The sequence below is a fragment of the Dendrobates tinctorius genome, unplaced genomic scaffold, assembly GCF_039654945.1.
Source record: "Dendrobates tinctorius isolate UK_male_01 unplaced genomic scaffold, ASM3965494v1 ptg000064l, whole genome shotgun sequence".
NCBI classification, from domain to species: Eukaryota; Metazoa; Chordata; class Amphibia; order Anura; family Dendrobatidae; genus Dendrobates; species Dendrobates tinctorius.
Genome location: NW_027361732.1, coordinates 16151651 through 16171480, shown reverse-complemented (window position 1 = coordinate 16171480; position 19830 = coordinate 16151651). Strand labels below are relative to the sequence as shown.

At 41.1% G+C, this 19830-nt stretch overlaps 1 protein-coding gene across 6 annotated transcripts in view; it reads right to left on the bottom strand.

The window, feature by feature from the left end:
* The window catches only part of SUGT1 (SGT1 homolog, MIS12 kinetochore complex assembly cochaperone), a 188808-nt gene that overhangs the window by 164629 nt on the left and 4349 nt on the right, over positions 1-19830 (bottom strand). For all 6 annotated transcript variants that reach the window (XM_073580339.1, XM_073580341.1, XM_073580338.1 and 3 more), the window contains one exon: positions 8117-8162. In XM_073580339.1, coding sequence (XP_073436440.1) covers positions 8117-8162 — 46 coding nt within the window. The remainder of the gene's footprint in view (positions 1-8116; positions 8163-19830) is intronic.

Here is a 19830-nt window from a genome sequence, read left to right as displayed (position 1 = left end):
TCAAGAGACCCAGCACACCTTCATCCTTCAATGCACAGGCACCTGGTCTTAATATCTTAAAATAGCCGCACTAGAAATGGCGAACTAATGCAAAAACGCATATATAGAGAGTTCCATGTCTCTGACGCAAATAGCAGTGCAACATATCATCATAACCCATATAAGCTTTTTATAAGACTAATCTTATCAACTTTAAAGTGATGAATCACATATCGCACATAAGTTGTTCTGTGTGTGAACACACCTCTATTATTTAACATCAGTTCCCTCATAGCCCAGTTGCCTGGGTTTAATGGTCACAAATCCAATCACAGTACTACATGTCAAAATAGCACATATAAGCCACCTTGACATACAAAGGTATTATGGCACAAAAGATGTTATGTGTGTGAACACACCTCTATTATCTTGTCCAAAAAATTTTTTTTCCTCTTATTCTTATTAGGTTAAATAATGTCATTGACTTTCTAGATATGCGCCATAGTATCAATGCGTTGTCTCCAGCGAGACCTTTGTGATGTATTAAGTTTAGGCACCTGTGTAATGAAAGAATTAATGATTTCTTTAAAACAATAGAGGTGTGTTCACACACAGAACAACTTATGTGCGATATGTGATTCATCACTTTAAAGTTGATAAGATTAGTCTTATAAAAAGCTTATATGGGTTATGATGATATGTTGCACTGCTATTTGCGTCAGAGACATGGAACTCTCTATATATGCGTTTTTGCATTAGTTCGCCATTTCTAGTGCGGCTATTTTAAGATATTAAGACCAGGTGCCTGTGCATTGAAGGATGAAGGTGTGCTGGGTCTCTTGAGAAACTGTGACTGGATTTGTGACCATTAAATCCAGGCGACTGGGCAACAAGGGAACTGATGTTAAACAATAGAGGTGTGTTCACACACAGAACAACTTGTGTGCGATATTTGATTCATCATTCATGTTGAAACTTCCACCGGTATACTCAGGCACCTGCACAATGGCATAGTTAGAACACTGTCTCACTAAGCCCATGACTGATTTGTTTCTTCCGCATCAAAAAGACGCTCAGCTGGTAAGAGTTACTATCAATTTGCTGTGTATTTATACTAAGGACTCTAACAGAGCACTACACTGACCTTGAGAAAGACACTTCATGGTGTCGATACGTGTGGGTTTGGGGGTCCCATACAATTCAACCACTGGTCTGCTTGTCCTCAGAAACCAGGTGATATCATGTTAGGGAAAGGGGCTATGTTGTCCCTATTTTCTTGTATTTGATTTAGTGGTAACATGTTGAGAATTTGATGCATACACATGGCGTTTATTTTGCCTGTGTATCCCTTATGCAATCACAGTGTTTCCCTATAGGACTTGATATGTAGATATTTTGGTATATTTATATTAACACCATGATATTATGACAATGAATAAGATTGGGATTGTTAACCTGTGGTGTTAGATCCCAGATATTGAAATCCAGTAGATATTTGTTATTTGATTAAATGGTTAATTCTGGGGCCCACAGTATTTAACTGTCTATTAACATGACCCATTGTTTTTGTTTGTCTATGTGTGTCTGTTAGTTCAGACATTTTAATTGTTTTTAAACTAAGTGTTTGCTTGTTGTGTTCACTATAATAAAATTTGATTCTTGATCCAGATTGGATTGTGACAGATTTTGCACAAATAACCTTTTTTTTCCTTTAAGCTGTTGGCTTAAAGTTAGTTTTGCCCCCGGTGGCCGTTAGGGCCATTACACTGTGGTTTCTTTAGTTCTAGTTTTGCCCCCGCTGGCTGCTAGCGTTATTACACGTAATTACCAAGCAGGTGATGAACCTGGCTCCTTCCTATAAAGGAGACGCAGGTGGTCTCATACACTGTTGGTGATATTGGTCATTTCCAACCAAGTTTGGTGAAGGAAGGAGCTATAGAGAGGAGTTCCTTGCAGCTCAGTCAAAGCTCTGGTGTAGTAGCTTCAGGTGGAAGCTGAATTCGGGTGTCGTACTCTGTTGCTGGGAGCAATAGCAACAGAGCAAAGCTAAGTGGTGTTTTCCCTGTTTGTTATATTTTTCCTTGTGTGTGTGTATTAGTGCAGTGGTGGGATTAGTTTCTGCACCGTCCAATGCACTAGTAAGGGAAAGGTGCAGGGCGAGCTAGGGATTGAGGTATCCAGCTCGGCGACAGGTGAGGAACCTGTATAGGGATGGGTAGGAGTTTAGGGACACTGCCTCAGGGCAGTGCAGGAGATCTCCACGTCCCCGTTCCCTACTGCAGGGCCCACCACTTTAACTGTTTCCCCGGTGTTCCCCTTTATTCTGTAAATTCGCCCTGCTGGAGGCGGTGTATCCAGGTACACGTGACACATATTTGAGAGTTATAATTTTTCCATATTTCTTCTGACAGAGTCATGTTAGGGCTTGCTTTTTGCAGGATGAGTTGACTGGGTTTTTTTGTACCATTTTCGGACACAAGACATTTTTCGATTGCTTTCTATTCTGATTTTTGGGAATAATAATGATCAAAAACCTTGATAAGGATGGGGCCATGCATACCTGGACAAGGATGGGACCAATCGTACAAGGATAAGGTTGGGGTCAATCATACCAGGATAAGGATAGAACCAGGCATACCAGGACCAGGATGGGGCCAATCATATCAGGATAAGGATGGGACCATGCATACCAGGATGGGGTCAATCATGCCAGGATAAGGATGGGACCATGCATACCAGGACCAGGATGGGGTCAATCATACCACGATAAGGATGGGACCATGCATACCAGGACCGGGATGGGGCCAAATCGTACCAGGATAAGGATGGTACCATACATACCAAGATAAGGATAGGGCCAGTCAGACCAGGATAAGGACGGGGCCATGCATACCAGGACTGGGATGGGGGCCAATCATACCAGGACTGGGATGGGAGCCAATCATACCAGGATTAAGGATGGGGCCATGCATACCAGAACTGGGATGGGGGTCAATCATACTAGGTTAAAGATGGGGCCCTGCACACCAGGGTAGGGATGAGGGCGATCATTCCTGCCAGGATAGCGATGAGGGAGCCATGCATACCAGGATAGGGAAGAGGGAGCCATGCATACCAGGATAGGGAAGAGAGAGCCAGGCATACCAGGATAGGGATGAAGGGCGCCATGCATACCAGGATAGGGATGAAGGGGGCCATGCATACCAGGATAGGGATGAAGGGGGCCATGCATACCAGGATAGGGATGAAGGGCCATGTGTATCAGGATGGGGATGAGGGGACCATATTTACCCAGATAGGGGATATTAAGTACAGACTTGACCACCTTTCTTGCTTCAGTTTTTATTTTTTTTCCTATTTTCCTCCTCTAAAACCTAGGTGTGTCTTATAGCCCGAAATATAGGTATTTTTGGCTTTGCATTTTCAATTTTGCTCCCCATCTTCCCAGAGCCATAATTTTTTTTTATTTTCAAAATGGCCACGTGAGGGCTTGTTCTTCGAGGGACGAGTTGTACTTTTAAATGACACCATTGGTTTTACCATATAATGTACTCAAAATCGGGAAAAAAGAATTCCAAGTGCGGTGAAATTGCAAAAAAAAAAGTGCACTCCCAGTTTTTTGGGGGGGGTTTTTTCACCATCTTCACTAAATGTTAAAACTAACCTGACAATATGATTCTCCAGGACACATCAACCCCCCCCCACCCAACTATCACCCCATTTGCCACTGAACTAGGGAAAGTGGAAAGAGCAAAGCTAAGTGCCAGATTTGGCACATCTTCAGAATGCGCCATTTCTGGGGCAGCTGAAAGCTGATGTTTTTAGTCTGGGAGGGAGTCAATATCCATGGCCCCTTCCTAGGCTATTAATATCAGCCAGCAGCTGTCTGTCTAGCCTTTGCTGGTTATTAGTTAAAGGGGGACCCTACGTCATTTTTGGGGGGGGCGGTCCCCCCCATTTTAAATCGGTAAAGGCTAAGTATACAGCTGTGAGCTGATATTATAGCCTGGGAAGGTGTTAATACCCATGGAGCCCCCAGCTGTCCACTTTCCCGCTGGTGGTTATGAAAGTTTAGGGGCATCCAATGCCATTTTTTTTTCTAAAAAAAAAAAAAAAAAATTTATTTCACTATAAAAAAAAAAATTTACAGTAAACTACACACAAAGAGCACTGATATTATATATGATACTATATATTTTTATTTTTTTTGTATCCATCTAATCTCTCTAATATATATCTTGAACAATATTTCCCTGGAAAACTATGTGTAAATTACATAGAAAATTGCCCTATGTAAATGCTCATGTTAAAATCGCATTGCAATCGGATCCCATACGCTTGTAAATCAGATGCTAGGTGTTAAAGAATAGGATTGTACTCAAATGAAAAATCGCATGACACTCGTCCCACTTTTCTAGACTGAAATTGGATTGTTTTGCTTCTTTTCACGGTGATGGGTATGCGCCCTTAGATATAGTGCTGTTTGAGAGCTTATTTGTTTGCACCCTGAGATGACATTTTTACTGTTTTGATTGCCTCTTAATGTATCTTACTTTTTTTGGTTGCCGGAACATTGCAGTAATTCTGGCAGTCTTGAGTATTTTTCTCATTACTCCATATACCAATCTGATACATTTACTGTATACTTTGAAAGATCAGGCTTTTACAAACGCAGCGATACCAAATATGTGTATTTTTTACTTTTAATGGGGTAAAAAGGCAGGTGATATGAACTTGTTTTTTAATTTTTCCACATTTTTAAAAACTTGTTTTTTTTACTGCATTTAATAGTCCCGTTAGGGGGACTTCCCTCTGAGATTGTCTCATCGCTTGTGCTACACCTAGCAGTGCGTCGGCACTGCTTTGTATAGTGAAAATCACGATCTCCTTTAAATGTTAGCTATAGGTTGACTTTTTGCAGTGTTATCATGACAAATATGGAGATTTTCAGTAGACCTCCAGCTGTCATGGCAACCCATCGGCATCCATAATCACATCACAGGATCGCCGAAGGGTGTGGAATGACACACTCCCTGCCGGCATGTGTTAAATGCTGCAGTCAAAAACTGAGAGCGGCATTTAAGAGGTTAACACCCGTGCGTAAAGCTGCTAAATGCACATGTAGCCATCATCTGCCAGGAAAGATGCGGCCTTGTGTGCAAGCCCACATCAAAATCAGGGACATGACGTAAATGTTCGGCACATGTCATGAAGGGGTTAAAGTCTTACTTTTCAAAGGGAGTGTACTCATTTATGCTGAGCACTGCATGTGTATACATACACACACACAGTACTGTGCAAAAGTTAAATGCTGCAAAGTAAAAATGTTTTCAGTGAGATACTGATTACTTTTCAAACAGATGTACTAATTTATGCTGAGCACTGTATTATTAACCCCTTTGCAACATGAGCCGTACTAGTGCTGCGCATGTCGCTTCCCCTCCTTTGATGTGGGCTCCGGCGCTGAGCCTACATCTTTCCCAACACATGGCAGCTGTTTTGAACAGCTGACATGTGGCCGCAATAGCCGCGGGTGGAATTGCGATCCACCCGGGGCTATTAACCCGCTAAATGCCACTGTCAAACTTTGACAGCAGCATTTAAAGCGTGCTTCCGGCCATTGGGACGGAAATCCGCCCACGAGTGACCCATCACATGACCGCGGGTCACCGGTGTGTTGGCATATAAAAATTTCTATATAAAAGCTTAAATCACCCCCCCTTTCGACCCATTCAAAATAAAACAGATAAAAAAATAATCAAACATACACATATTCAGTTTAGTTCAGAATCGCCCGATTTATCAAAAAAAAAAAACAAGAATAAAGGATTAACCTGATCGGTAAATGGCGTAGCGAGGAAAAAAAGTCAAAACGCCAGAATTACATTTTTGTGAAGGGGTTAAAACATTCGTTTCTCATGAACCAAGGTATGTACAGCACAAATTTCAATGTGATATAAACAGTCACTTTTAAAAGTAAGGCTATGTGCCCACGCTAGCGTTTTTCAACGCTCAGGAAACTGATCCCCTTCCCAGAAAACGCGCGTCTTTTCCGCGCGTTTCTTGCGCGCTTTTTGCAAAAAAGCCGCGCGTTTTTGACGCGCGTTTTCTGGGAACATTGGGGATGGCTAAAAACGCTCAGCAATGCGGAAATTAATGAGCGTGCTGCGTTTTTAGCCGCTAAGCGATTCCTGAGCGGTTAAAAACGCATGCATTGGCACAAAAAGCCAAAAACGCATGCAAATTAATTTAAAGCATCTTTTAAGCGTTTCTGCAGCGTCTGAGCCGGCACAAACGCTGCGGAAACGCTTAAAAAAAAAACACAACGTGGGCACACAGCCTTACAGTAATTTTTCTGGTAAAGTAGCAAGTGAATCGCCCTGTATTAGGCTGAATGCTTTACAAAAAAAGAAGACTTAGGCTGTGTGCCCACGTTGCATTTTTTTAAGCGTTTCCGCAGCGCTTGTGCCGGCTGCAGTATTTACGGAGCATCTTATGGGGCAGCATTAACCCTTGTGCAGCAGCATATTATGGGGGATATTTATGGAGCATCTTATGGGGCAGCAGCATATTATGGGTGTATTTATGGAGCATCTTACGGGGCAGCATTAACCCTTGTGCAGAAGCATATGGGGGGTATTTATGGAGTATCTTATGGGGCAGCATTAATCCTTGTGCAGCAGCATATGGGGGGTATTTATGGAGCATCTTCTTGGGCCAGTATTAACCCTTGTGCAGCAGCATATGGGGGGGTTTGTATCTATGGAGCATCTTCTTGGACCACCATTAGCCCTCGGCTTATACATGAGTCAATAAGTTTTCCCGTTTTTTTGTGGCAAAATGGGGGGGGGGGGTTGGCTTATACGCGGGTCGATAGATATATATGAATTTATACAAGTCAACATCTACAGAAGATCTGTGGTTAGTACTCCATGATGGCTGGAACAACCTCCCTTCTGAGTTCTGTGTACAATAAACTATTAACACTTCTATTTTTTTTAAACCATTTTTGCTTTGGAGCATTTTTTTTTTTTTCTTACCTGCCTTAAACTTTTGCACTTTTAGGCTGTGTGCCCACGATGCGATTTTTAAGCGTTTTTGCCGCGATTTTCGGCACGAAAACGTTTAAAAATCGTGTACAGAACGCCCCCATGCATTCCTATGTCATTCCGCACATGCTGTGCTAATGCTGCGCTTTTTTCGGAATCGCATCAAAAAATCGCAGCATGATCATTCTTTTGTGCGGAATCGCAAAGAATTGCCGCGATTCCGCACCCATAGGAATGCATGAGAATCGCTTACTTCCCGCATGTGGCTATGCCCACCATGCGGGAACTTAAGCGTCTCATGTGCGGTTGGTACCCACGGTGTGGAGGAGAGGAGACTGTCCTCCAGGCCCTGGGTACCATACCCCTGTAAAAAAAAAAGAATAAAAAATTAAAAAATCGGGGTATTTTTACCTTCCGACGTCCCGCGCTGCATTCCCAGGCCTCAGCGTTCCCAGTAATGCCTTGCGGCAAGGTCCTGTGATGACGTGGTCTCGCGAGATCGCTATAGTAACGCGAGACCAACGTCATCACAGGTCTCACAAGGCATCGCTGGGAACGCTGAGGCCCGGGATGGCAGCGCGGGACGTCGGAAGGTAAATATACCCCGATTTTTTATTTTTTTTATCATTTTTAACATTTTACCTTTTACTATTGATGCCGCATAGGCGGCCTCAATAGTAAAAAGCTGGTCACACTTATCAAACACTATGTTTGACGAGTGTGACCAACCTGTCAATCACTTTCCAAGCAATGCTTCAAATCGCTTGGAAAGTGCTTGAGAAAATCGCGGCGAAATCGCGCGGAAAAAAACGCGCGATTTCTGGGAAGGAGTCCAGTTTTCATTGTGCGTTTTAAAACGCTACGTGGGCCCATAGCCTTACTGTATAATCATGCTACACTGGCAAGATAACATTTTAAGCACAATTTTATTTATTATTACTACTGTAAATAATTTCACTCACACCTCATTTTTTTTTTTACTTTACCCCTATTTAATTTTATACAATTAACAATTTTATGAAAGTGTCGCCAGAAATTTAAGACTTATGACTGATAGCCCCTATAGACCAAAAAGCTTAAGACCTTACCTCTAATGATCTTTGTGGATTATCAGTGATGTACCTATCAGAAAACCTGCAGATTTAAAAAGATAAAGTAACAGATATAACATGCATCATAACTAAATTCAGATGGTCCAGCTTTTCCCATACATGCATGCTGCATCAAATTTTCATCCATCTTTGGTCTGGGTATCAGGGTAAGACATTACTAGTGCTGTCGGACAGTAAGACAGCGGAAATTTAGACAAGGCAGTCAGATGGTGCACTAAATTTATCACAGTAATGTACAACATGAATAAATGGCTATCTACTAGCAAGATGTGTCAAATCTATCTATTCCTAATGCCAGCTCTAGGCATTTACAACACTCCTTAAATCGGTCTATATCTACAGTAAGGGAATACACACGAGTGTTCATACAGTGGCATGTAAAAGTTTGGGCACCCCTGGTTAAAATCACTTATTGTGAACAGTTAAGCAAATTGAAAATGAAATGATCTCTAAAAGGCCTAAAGATGACCTAAGGAAGCCAGGATGGATGAACACAGAACTTAAGCACATGCTAAAAAGGAAGAAAAAAATGTTTATAAAATGGAAAGAGGGAGGCATATCTAAAGAAGAATATAATGCTGTCTGCAGAACCTGCAGGGCACAAATCAGATTATCTAAAGCTGACAATGAATTGAGGCTTGCGAGAGATGTCAAAAGCAATAATAAAGGATTTTGGGGATATGTCAAAAGTAAAAGAAAAGTCAAAGATGCTATAGGAGTTTTATAGGATGAAAAATGATGAAATGGTAAGACAGGATGTTGAGAAGGCTGAACTTTTAAATTCCTATTTTGCATGTTTTCTCTCAGAAAGGAAATGTAACATCAACTGTTCTTCACTGTCCTATTAAGGGAATAGAAGAATCCAGGATATCTATAAACAGAAAGATAGTGAGGAAACACTTAGCTAACCTAAATGAATTCAAGTCTCCAGGTCCAGATGAATTACAACCCAGAGTACTGAAGGAGATAGCAGAACAAATTTTTGAACCCCTCTCCATAATCTTTGAAAATTCTTGGAGAACAGGAGAAGTCCCAGAAGACTGGAGAAGAGCAAATGTTGTTCCTATCTTCAAAAAGGGAAAGAAGGTGGACCCAGGCAACTATAGGCCGGTGAGTCTGACTTCTATACCAGGAAAGATCTTTGAACAAATTATTCAACAACATGTATGTCAGTACCTGGATAAGAATGAAGTGATTAAACAGAGTCAGCATGGGTTTGTAACTAATAAGTCATGTCAGACTAACTTAATTTCCTTCTATGACGGAATCACTGATTGGGTGGATCAAGGAAATGCTGTAGATATAGTATATCTTGACTTCAGCAAAGCATTTGACAAAGTATCTCATACAATCCTTATTGAAAAAATGACTAAGTATGGAATGGACAAGGCAACTGTTAGGTGGATTCATAACTGGCTTAGTGATCGGACCCAAAGAGTGGTCGTAAATGGCTGCACATCCAGTTGGAAGAACGTTTCAAGTGGGGTACCACAGGGCTCTGTCCTGGGCCCTGTATTGTTCAACATCTTTATCAACGATTTAGATGAAGGAATTGAGGGTAAACTGATTAAATTTGCCGATGACACAAAAGCTAGGAGGGATAGCTAATACTAGAGAACAGAGAGAGAGGATTCAAAAAGATATAAATAAACTGGAGAAGTGGGCAGCAACTAACAGAATGGTTTTTAACAGGGAAAAATGCAAAGTACTACATCTGTGCAATAAAAATGAAAAAAGCATATACAGAATGGGAGGAATAGGCCTAAGCAACAGTACATGTGAAAAAGACTTGGGTATACTAATAGATCATAGACTGAATGAGTCAACAGTGTGATGCAGCAGCAAAAAAGGCAAATGCAATTCTAGGATGTATTAACAGAAGCATACAGTCTAGATCACGTGAAGTCATTATTTCCCTCTACTCCTCTTTGGTCAGACCTCATCTGGAATATTGTGTCCAGTTTTGGGCACCACATTTTAAAAAAGACATCAACAAACTGGAGCAAGTTCAGAAAAGAGCAACCAGAATGGTGACCGGTCTGCAAACCCTGTCTTATGAGGAAAGGTTGCAGGATTTGGGAATGTTTAGTTTGCAAAAGAGAAGACAGAGAGGAGACTTAATTGCTGTCTACAAATATCTAAAGGGCCGTCACATTGTAGAAGGATCAACTTTATTCTCATTTGCACAAGGAAAGACTAGAAGCAATGGGATGAAACTGAATGGGAGACACAGATTAGATATTAGAAAAAAACTTTTTGACAGTTAGAGTGATCCATGAGTGGAACAAGCTGCCACGAGAAGTGGTGAGTTCTCCTTCAATGGAAGTCTTCAAACAGAGGCTGGACAGACATCTGACTGGGATGATTTAGCGAATCCTGCTTTGAGCAGGGGGTTGGACCAGATGGCCCAGGAGGTCCCTTCCAACTCTACGATTCTATGATACATTTCCTTTATATATTTTAGGCAAAAAATAAATTATATATATAACAAAAAACGAAGGCAGCACACCAGTTCAGGGTGGAAAAATGTGGCTATTTAATTGCCCAAAATAGCGACATTTCAGCTCAGGATTGTGTGAACTTCTCTCGAGAGAAAGGTTGGAGGTTTGGTCATTGCCTTGGAGGCACGGCTTGAGGAGAGATACAACATCCGAAACGTCGCCACGGCATTGGGCAATAAAGTCCACTTTTTCTCATTTTAATTGTGCTGTTTCACTCTTTTATTCTGTTGTTAGAAACCACTGGATTATTGGTTGGGAAAACTTTGCATATCACTTTGGTGCTGTTCCAATATATATATATATATATATATATATATATATATATATATATATATACACACACATACATACATACATACACACACGCACAGTACAGACAAAAAGTTTGGACACACATCATTCAAAGTGTTTTCTTTATTTTCATGACTATGAAAATTGTAGGTTCACTCTGAAGTCATCAAAACTATGAATTATCACATGTGGTAATGTCTTATATTCTAGGTTCTTCAAAGTAGCCACCTTTTGCTGCGGAGGATAAGTTCATCCGAGTCACCAGCCTCAGAAATCGCAGGTTAACAGCAGCTGGTCTCAGAATAGAGACCAGATCAATGCCACACAGAGTTCTAGCAGCAGACACATCTCTAAAAACAACTGTTAAGAGGAGACTTTGTGCAGCAGGCCTTCATGGTAAAATAGATGCTAGGAAACCACTGCTAAGGACAGGCAACAAGCAGAAGAGACTTGTTTGGGCTAAAGAACACAAGGAATGGACATTAGACCAGTGGAAATCTGTGCTTTGGTCTGATGAGTCCAAATTTGAGATCTTTGGTTCCAACCATCATGACTTTGTGTGACGCAGAAAAGGTGAACGGATCGACTCTACATGTCTGGTTCCCACCGTGAAGCATGGAGGAGGAGGTGTGATGGTGTGGGGGTGCTTTGCTGGTGACACTGTTGGAGATTTATTCAAAATTGAAGGCATACTGAACCAGCATAGCTACCACAGCATCTTGCATCGGCATGCTATTCCATCCGGTTTGCGTTTAATTGGACCATCATTTATTTTTCAACAGGACAATGAACCCAAACACACACTCCAGGCTGTGTAAGGGCTATTTGACCAAGAAGGAGAGTGATGGGAGTGCTACGCCAGATGACCTGGCCTCCACAGTCACCAGACCTGAACCCAATCGAGATGGTTTGGGGTGATCTGGACCGCAGAGTGAAGGCAAAAGGGCCAACAAGTGCTAAGCATCTGTGGGAACTCCTTCAAGACTGTTGGAAGACCATTTCCGGTGACTACCTCTTGAAGCTCATCAAGAGAATGCCAAGAGTGTGCAAAGCAGTAATCAAAGCAAAAGGTGGCTACTTTGAAGAACCTAGAATATAAGACATATTTTCAGTCGTTTCATACTTTTTTGTTAATTATATAATTCCATATGTGCTAATTCATAGTTTTGATGTCTTCAGAGTGAATCTACAATTTTCATAGTCATGAAAAGAAAATTCTTTGAATGAGGTGTCCAAACTTTTGATCTGTACTATATATATATATATATATATATATATATATATATATATATACACACACACACTTAATTATGAAAAAAATTACATTTTAACAATTACAAGGCAGGAAAATGGGCAGCCTAAGAGATTTGTGTGCTCAGATAACTTTGAACAAGGTTTCAGACCTTAATCAGCCTGTTAGGGTATGTGGATCCGCAGCAGTTTTCCATGCGGTGTACAGTACCATGTAAACCTATGGAAAACCAAATCCGCTGTGCACATGCTGCGGAAAATTCCGCACAGATTTGCAGCGGTTTATTTTCCGCGGCATGTCAATTCTTTGTGCGGAATCCGCAGCGTTTTTACACCTCTTCCATTATAGGAATCCGCAGGTGTAAAAACACAGGCGAAATCAGCACAAAATCTGCAGAAAATCCACAGGAAATCTGCACTAAATCCACAGGTAAAACGCAGGTCATTTTACTTGTGGATTTAGCAAAATCTGTGCGGAAAAATCAGCAGTCAAATCCACAACGTGTGCACATACCTTTAGGGTTGTGGTTTGTTCACCATCATCATTAGGAAAGGCTGGGTGATGCAAATTTCCCAGCTTTATGAACACCCAGCCTTCTCTAACCTTGTGTCATAAAACAGCAGCCATGGGTTCTTCTAAGCAGCTGCCTAGCACTCTGAAAATGAAAATGGTAGAGGCTCACAAAGCAGGAGAAGACTATAAGAAGATAGCAAAGAGTTTTCAATTTGCCCTTTCCTCAGTTTGAGAAGTAATTAAGAAATGGCAGTTAACAAGAACAATGGAGGTGAAAATAATGTCTTCCAAGCAGGGCTGTGGAGTCGGAGTCGTGGAGTCGGAGCTCATTTTGGTGGAGTCGGAGTTGGTATAAAATGGACCGACTCCGAAAATATATAATAAATTGGGTACAGTATTTCAATGCAGAAAGTGCTGAATATTTTTTCATAGGAATTTGGGAAAGTTATGAAATGTCCTATAAATGGCTGTTCTATTCCTGATCTAAGGCTACATTCACACACAGCATTTTTGCTGCGTTTTTTGTGGAAACGTTTTTCAGCTGCAAAAGCTGATCAGATTTTTAAAAAAACGCATCACCTGAAAGGTTTTTGAGCTCATAGATAATGTTTTCAATAGCAAAAGCAGATTAGAAATCTGCTCTATATATCCATATCTGTCTATCCATATCTTATCTGTACCAAAAAGAATGAAAGCTGGGTAGCACACAGAATAACACTTCCTGCCAGGCAAAGGACGAGGAAAGAGCGTCTCAAACATCATTAACAAGATATTTTGTAAGTGACAAAGTCACTGTAACAGTGACAGCAGATATGTCTAAAAGACAGCTCATACAGATTGTTGTGAAGGACGGTGTACCATTAACATTATTTGCACGACCAGCTTTTACAGCTCTTAATGGAGAAATGACCCTGGAAAGAGAAAGTATTAGAAAATTAGTGATTGAAGAAGCCCTTAACCAAAAGGAAGATCTTAAAAAGACTCTCAAAAGACGCTTCATGTTTCTTAAAATGGATGCCTGCACACGTCACAGAGTGAACTATTTTGCCATCAATATTCGATATGTTTGTGACAACAAAAATTGTTACCAACACGCTGGCAGTAAAAGATACTAGAGCTCATCACAGCAGCCAGTTTCTCCAGGCCTTAGTGGAAAAAGTTCTGCAAGATTACGAACTCAAAAAAGAACAGGTTCTTGCTATTGTAACGGACAATGCTTCAAACATAAGTACAATTACACTGATGAATGAGAGTAATGAACAACAGCTAGAGGAACATTTAGGATTCAGTATGTTTGAGAAGGAAGGCCACAGTGCTGTTCATGTAACTGAGGAACAAACAGATATTGCTACAGAAGAACAGCAAAATTATACTGTAGAAATAGATGATCTTGTTGAAGCTGCTTCAAAACACTTTCCTATTCATCACATGCGCTGTGTTGTGCACACGCTGCAGCTGGCAATAAGAGATAGTCTGCGAGAGGGACATGCTGGAAATCTGATTGGAAAAGTGAGGAAATTGGTTATTGCCGCCAGAACCCCTAAAATTGATTCCATCTTGAAGAGACGTGCTGGGAAAGGGCAATTGTTGATCAACTAAAACGGTTTCTTATAGATATGGCGAACCCTCAGGGAACCCTAAATGAAGGTCAATGGACACAGGTGGCTGAATAGAAGGAATTGCTTAATCACCAATTTACTGTGACTAAAAAATTACAAGCTGAGGATTTAACTCCTGGCATTTTCATCAGGGAGTGGAAGAACTTGCTATTTTGCTGTTTAAACGCAGATGGCATTTCTGCTTCAATGAAACGGAGAGAGACACAGCTATTGGAAAATAAAATTCTTCTGGCAGCTGTTTATGTGGACCCAAGACATTGTATATTGCTTGATGATCAACAGCTTACTAAAGGAAAAGAAGCTCTGACTGAGGTAGCAGTTAGGATGAGTGGCCTACAGGAGGACTGCCAGGCGCAAGAGGACTTGGGTCCTGACAGTGCTACTGCTGCCATATCTTCATCCTCATCAGATGAGGAGTTTGACTTTGACAAGTATTTGGATGACATGGAGCAGGCAAAGCGTTGCTGCAAGGGAAAAGATTTCACTCCGTCTCCTATAGCAAGCAGATTGACCATATTTCAGCAAAATGTTTCACTTGCTCTCAAAGAAATAGAAAAATTCAACCATTCATCAAAACTGACTGTGCACGAGGGAATTCCTTTATACCCAGAAATTGTTAGAGATGTTGCCCATGTGGTTACGGCTTTGCATCCAACCCAAGTTACTGTAGAGAGGTTGTTCTCTAGCTTTAAAATTATTAGGTCAGATTTTAGGTCATCTATGAAGGACGATCTGATGGAGGCAATTCTATTTCTTAGAACAAATTCATAGACTGCACAAATGTTATTTAGTATGTTTTTGTTGAAAATTGTTTTTTGCCACTTACATAGTTCATTACATAGTTATATATATATATATATATATATATATATATATACACATATACACACACTATATATATATATATATATATACACATATACACACACTATATATATATATATATATATATACACACACACACACACTAACTATATATATATATATATATATATATATATATATATATATATATATATATATATATACACACACACTATATATATATATATATATATAAAATCGATATTATACAGTGTATTACATATTTACAATTTATTAGTTTTTTTGTGTTCTAAAGTTGTATTCCAATAAATATTATGTTCTAAATGTCTATATCTAAATGTCTTGATTATTGTATCATAAAAATGATTTAATGTCTGATGTTCACATTTTACTACAATACATTTTTCAGTTAAATATAAGCAATATATGTGGGAGTCGGAATCGTGGAGTCAGTGTAAGGGAAATTGAGGAGTCGGAGGTTTGGCTTACCGACTCCACAGCCCTGCTTCCAAGCAAAATTTCAGTGAGAGCTGCTGGTAGAATTACAGAGAGAGGCAAATCAGAAAGTTCTCACACTTGCGGTGCTGTCAGAAAAACCATCAATTTTTGGCACTCGCTCTGACTTCATTCAGTTGAAAGGAGTTCATTGGCTCAGATCTCCGATGACTTTCTGACAGCAGCGCGAGAACTTTGTCACACTCGCAGTGACGTCAGCGAGGTGAAATGAGCTCATTGGATATGAACACCGCTCAACTTTAGCACTTGACCGCGAGGCACTGAGCTAGCACTAAAATTCAGCATCAGAAGTATGCAAAAGAATATCTACACAAGTCTGAAGCAGTATGGAAACAATTACTGTGGACCGAAGAGGTTAAAATAGAGCTCTTTGGCCACAATTATCAAAGGTATGTGTGGAGAAAAAAAAGGGCACAGAATTTCAGGAAAAGAACATCTCGCCAACTATTAGGTATGTGGGTGGATCAATCATACTTTGGAGTTGTGTTACAGCCAATGGCACAGGGAGCATTTCAAGGGTAGAGACACGAATAGATTCAATTCAATTTGCAAACTCTTGATATAAACATAACAATATCTGTAAAGCCCCTGTCACACACAGCGATCTCGCTAGCAAGATCGCTGCTGAGTCACAAGTTTTGTGACGCAACAGCGATCTCACCAGCGAGATCGCTGTGTGTGACACTTATCAGCGACCGGCCCCCTGCCGGGTATCGCTGATCGTCCTGGAATGGCCTTACATTTTTTTGATCGTTGGTCTCCCGCTGGCCAGCACGCATCGCTGTGTGTGGCAGGCGGGAAACCAGTGGTGAGCGAGCTGGAGCTGGTAGCCAAGGTAAACATCGGTTTCTAAGCACCGCGTGGCGCTTAGAAACCCGATGTATATCTTAGTTACCAGCGCTTAGAAACTTAGTTACTTACGCGATGTGTACCTTGGTTACCAGCTCCCTGCACCAGCGCGCTGGTAACTAAGGTACACAGTGGGAAAATAAGCGACGTGCGTTTCTTGTTACCCACGTGTTGCTGTCATGATCGCTCCTGACAAGTTCATATCGTTGTCGGGATCGCTGGTGAGTCGCTATGTGTGAGGGGCCCTAAGAAAGCTGAAGTTGAAAAGAGGATGGCTTCTACAAACGGATAACGATCCTAATCATACGTCAAAATACGCAACAGACTAACTCAAAAGGCGCAAGCTGAAGGCTTTACAATGGCCCTCATAGTCCCCTGATCTAATCATCATGGAAAATCTGTGGCTACACCTCAAACTAGCAGTGCATGCAAGATGACCCAGGAATCTCACAGAACTGGAAGGATGGATGAAAAGCTCACCAACAAGAATTGAAAGACTTTTGACTGGCTACAAAAAGCAGTGATACTTTCAAAAGTGGGCGATACTAGGTACTAACAATACAGGGTGTCCAAACTTTTGCATTGGGCCATTTTCCTTTTTGTAATTTTTAAAATGTAAGAGATAAAAATATATATACATAATTTTGCCTAAAATACAAAAGGTAATGCCTTTTAGAGATCATTTCATCTTTAACTTGCCTAACTGTTCATAATAACAGTAATTTTGACAAGGGGTGTCCAAAATTTTATATGCCAATGCAAGCCAATAGTAATAAATAAATAATCCTTGCACACCTGCAAAAAAAGGCCTACCAAAAATGCATCAAAAACGGATAACCGTTTTTTGCACTACCCATTGCTTTCAATGGGTGAAAAACACTGCAAAACTGCTGAGGGCGGGTGCATACGATCTGGAAGTGGCAGCAATTTGGACGCAGAGCATGTAGTGTAATGAACGCAGGTGACTCTGCAGGTGTTCACTGAACCGTGCAGATTCACCGCACCCAAAACATTCTATTAGTGAAATTTCTGGTGCGGAGACTGGCGGCTCCACTAGAGAAATTGACATGCTGCCGTCTAGAGAGACACCCCGAAAGTCCATGTCCACGCGTGACCTGCAGGTGTCTGTGGATGCATAGTGGGCATGGTATTTCTTGAAATCCCATCAACTATGCTGTAACAGCTGGCCGCTGTGAGCTGGACACTGCACAAGTACGTAGCGCCCAACCCACAGCGTTTACTAATCATGTGCACATATCCTAAAAGAAGTGACATGCTGCATTTTTCAAAAACACAGCTCTTTGACAAAACCGTCAGGAAAAATAAAACAAGATGTGTGCATGAGATTTCTGAAATCTCAGACTTTGCTGGTACTGTAAAATAAATAAAACCTGCAAAATGTGAACATAGCCTTAGGCTGTGTACCCACGTTGCATTTTTTTAAGCGTTTCCGAAGCGTTTGTGCAGGATCAGATGCTGCAGAAACGCTTAAAAGATGCTTCAAATTAATTAGCATGCGTTTTTGGCTTTTTGTGCCAATGCATGCGTTTTTAACCGCTCAGGAATCGCTTAGCGCAGCATGCTCATTAGTTCCCGCATTGCTGAGCGTTTTTAGCCATCCCCAATGTTCCCAGAAAACGCGTGTCAAAAAACGCGTCAAAAACGCGTGGCTTTTTGGCAAAAACCGCGCAAGAAAAGCGCGGAAAAAGACGCATGTTTTCTGGGAAAGGGGATCCGTTTCCTGAGCGATTAAAAACGCTAGTGTGGGCACATAGCCTTACGGTAAGGTTTCACATAGAATTGCTGGGTTTTTAGCAAGTTTTCTGTAATTGTGTCAAAACTACATTATTTTTATCCTGACTTTTTTCTTTAAATTGCGGTAAAATTTACCATACTACAGCAATTATTAAGAAGCCATAAACAGGTAGTGCTACAGAATAAAGTCCTGCACTGATGTGCCATACCGCCACAGAGCAGGCACACAGCTAACCAAAGTTCCTTCTCAAAAAAGGAGATTTACCGTAATTAAATCGATTTCTATATAATTAGAAATTTGTGCAACAAGTTAAGAAATGAATTGAATATGAGTGACCACAATGGCACTCCTGACTAGCCTCTTAACCCAGCTGTAGGTAATCCGACCAATCCACTTGTCAGTAAAATTGAAATAAAATATGAAATTGTGAACCTGCATTTAGGAGATAATCCCAATACCTCCTTCTAAGCGCAGGTGTATAATTTCATAAGTTAAGACAATAAATTGCTGATCCATGTCTGCCTTGACCTGTCACCTGCTCTGGGCTTCTATTGTTAGGGTGCAGATACATTGTAAGACTCGAGGCAGATGTGTTAGAAGCTGGAAAATGGCCATGTTTATAGATCTCAGCGATACTGACAAGGGCCAAATTGTGGCGCTTAGACAACTGGGACAGAGCATCTACAACATGACAGGTCTTGCGGGGTGTTCACGATATGAAGTGTTAAGTACCTAAGAAAAAGTGGTCCAAGGAAGGACAACTGCTAAACAAGTCTACATAGTAATGGGAATATAAAAATACCAATAAGCTTGGGGAGTAACGGATGGCACTTCTGGTCCGATTTCAAACAAGACACTGGAGTACAAATTGCTGAAAAAGTGACTGTGGGCTATAACAGAACGTGCTAGAAACTACAGGGCATCACAGATTGCTGTTTATGAGGCTACGTATATAAAGACTGGTCAGAGTGTCCATGACAAGCACTGAAAGTGGCCACAACTAGCAGGAGTCTTAGAACAGGGCCACAGATAACCGGTAGTGACCTGGTCAGATGAGTAATACGGTCTTTTACATGTGGACAGTCAGGTAGAGATGCATCACTTACTTGGGAAGAGATGGCACCAGGAAACACTATGGAAAAAAGGCAAGCCTGCAGAGGTGGTGTGATGCTCTGGGCAATGTTCTGTCAGCCTTGGGTCCAGTCATTAATGTGGCTACTGCTACCACCTACCTAAACATCACTGCACAGCAAGAATACCTGAACAGTATTTTCTAAAGGAAATGGCCCCATCACAATATGGTTTCTATGCTCCCTAACACACTGCAGATATAGTTCAGGAATGGTTTGAGGAACGTCACAAAGAGTTCAAGGTCTTGATTTCTATTCCCCAGAATCCAATCGAGCAACTCTGGGATTTGCTGCAAAAATAAGTCTGATCCATTGAGCTCGCAACGACGTAAAAGATCTGTCGCTAACATCTTGTTGTCAGATACCACATGAACCTTTCAGAGGTCTATTGGAGTCATTGCCTTGATAGGTAAGATCTAGTTTGGAGCGAATAGTACC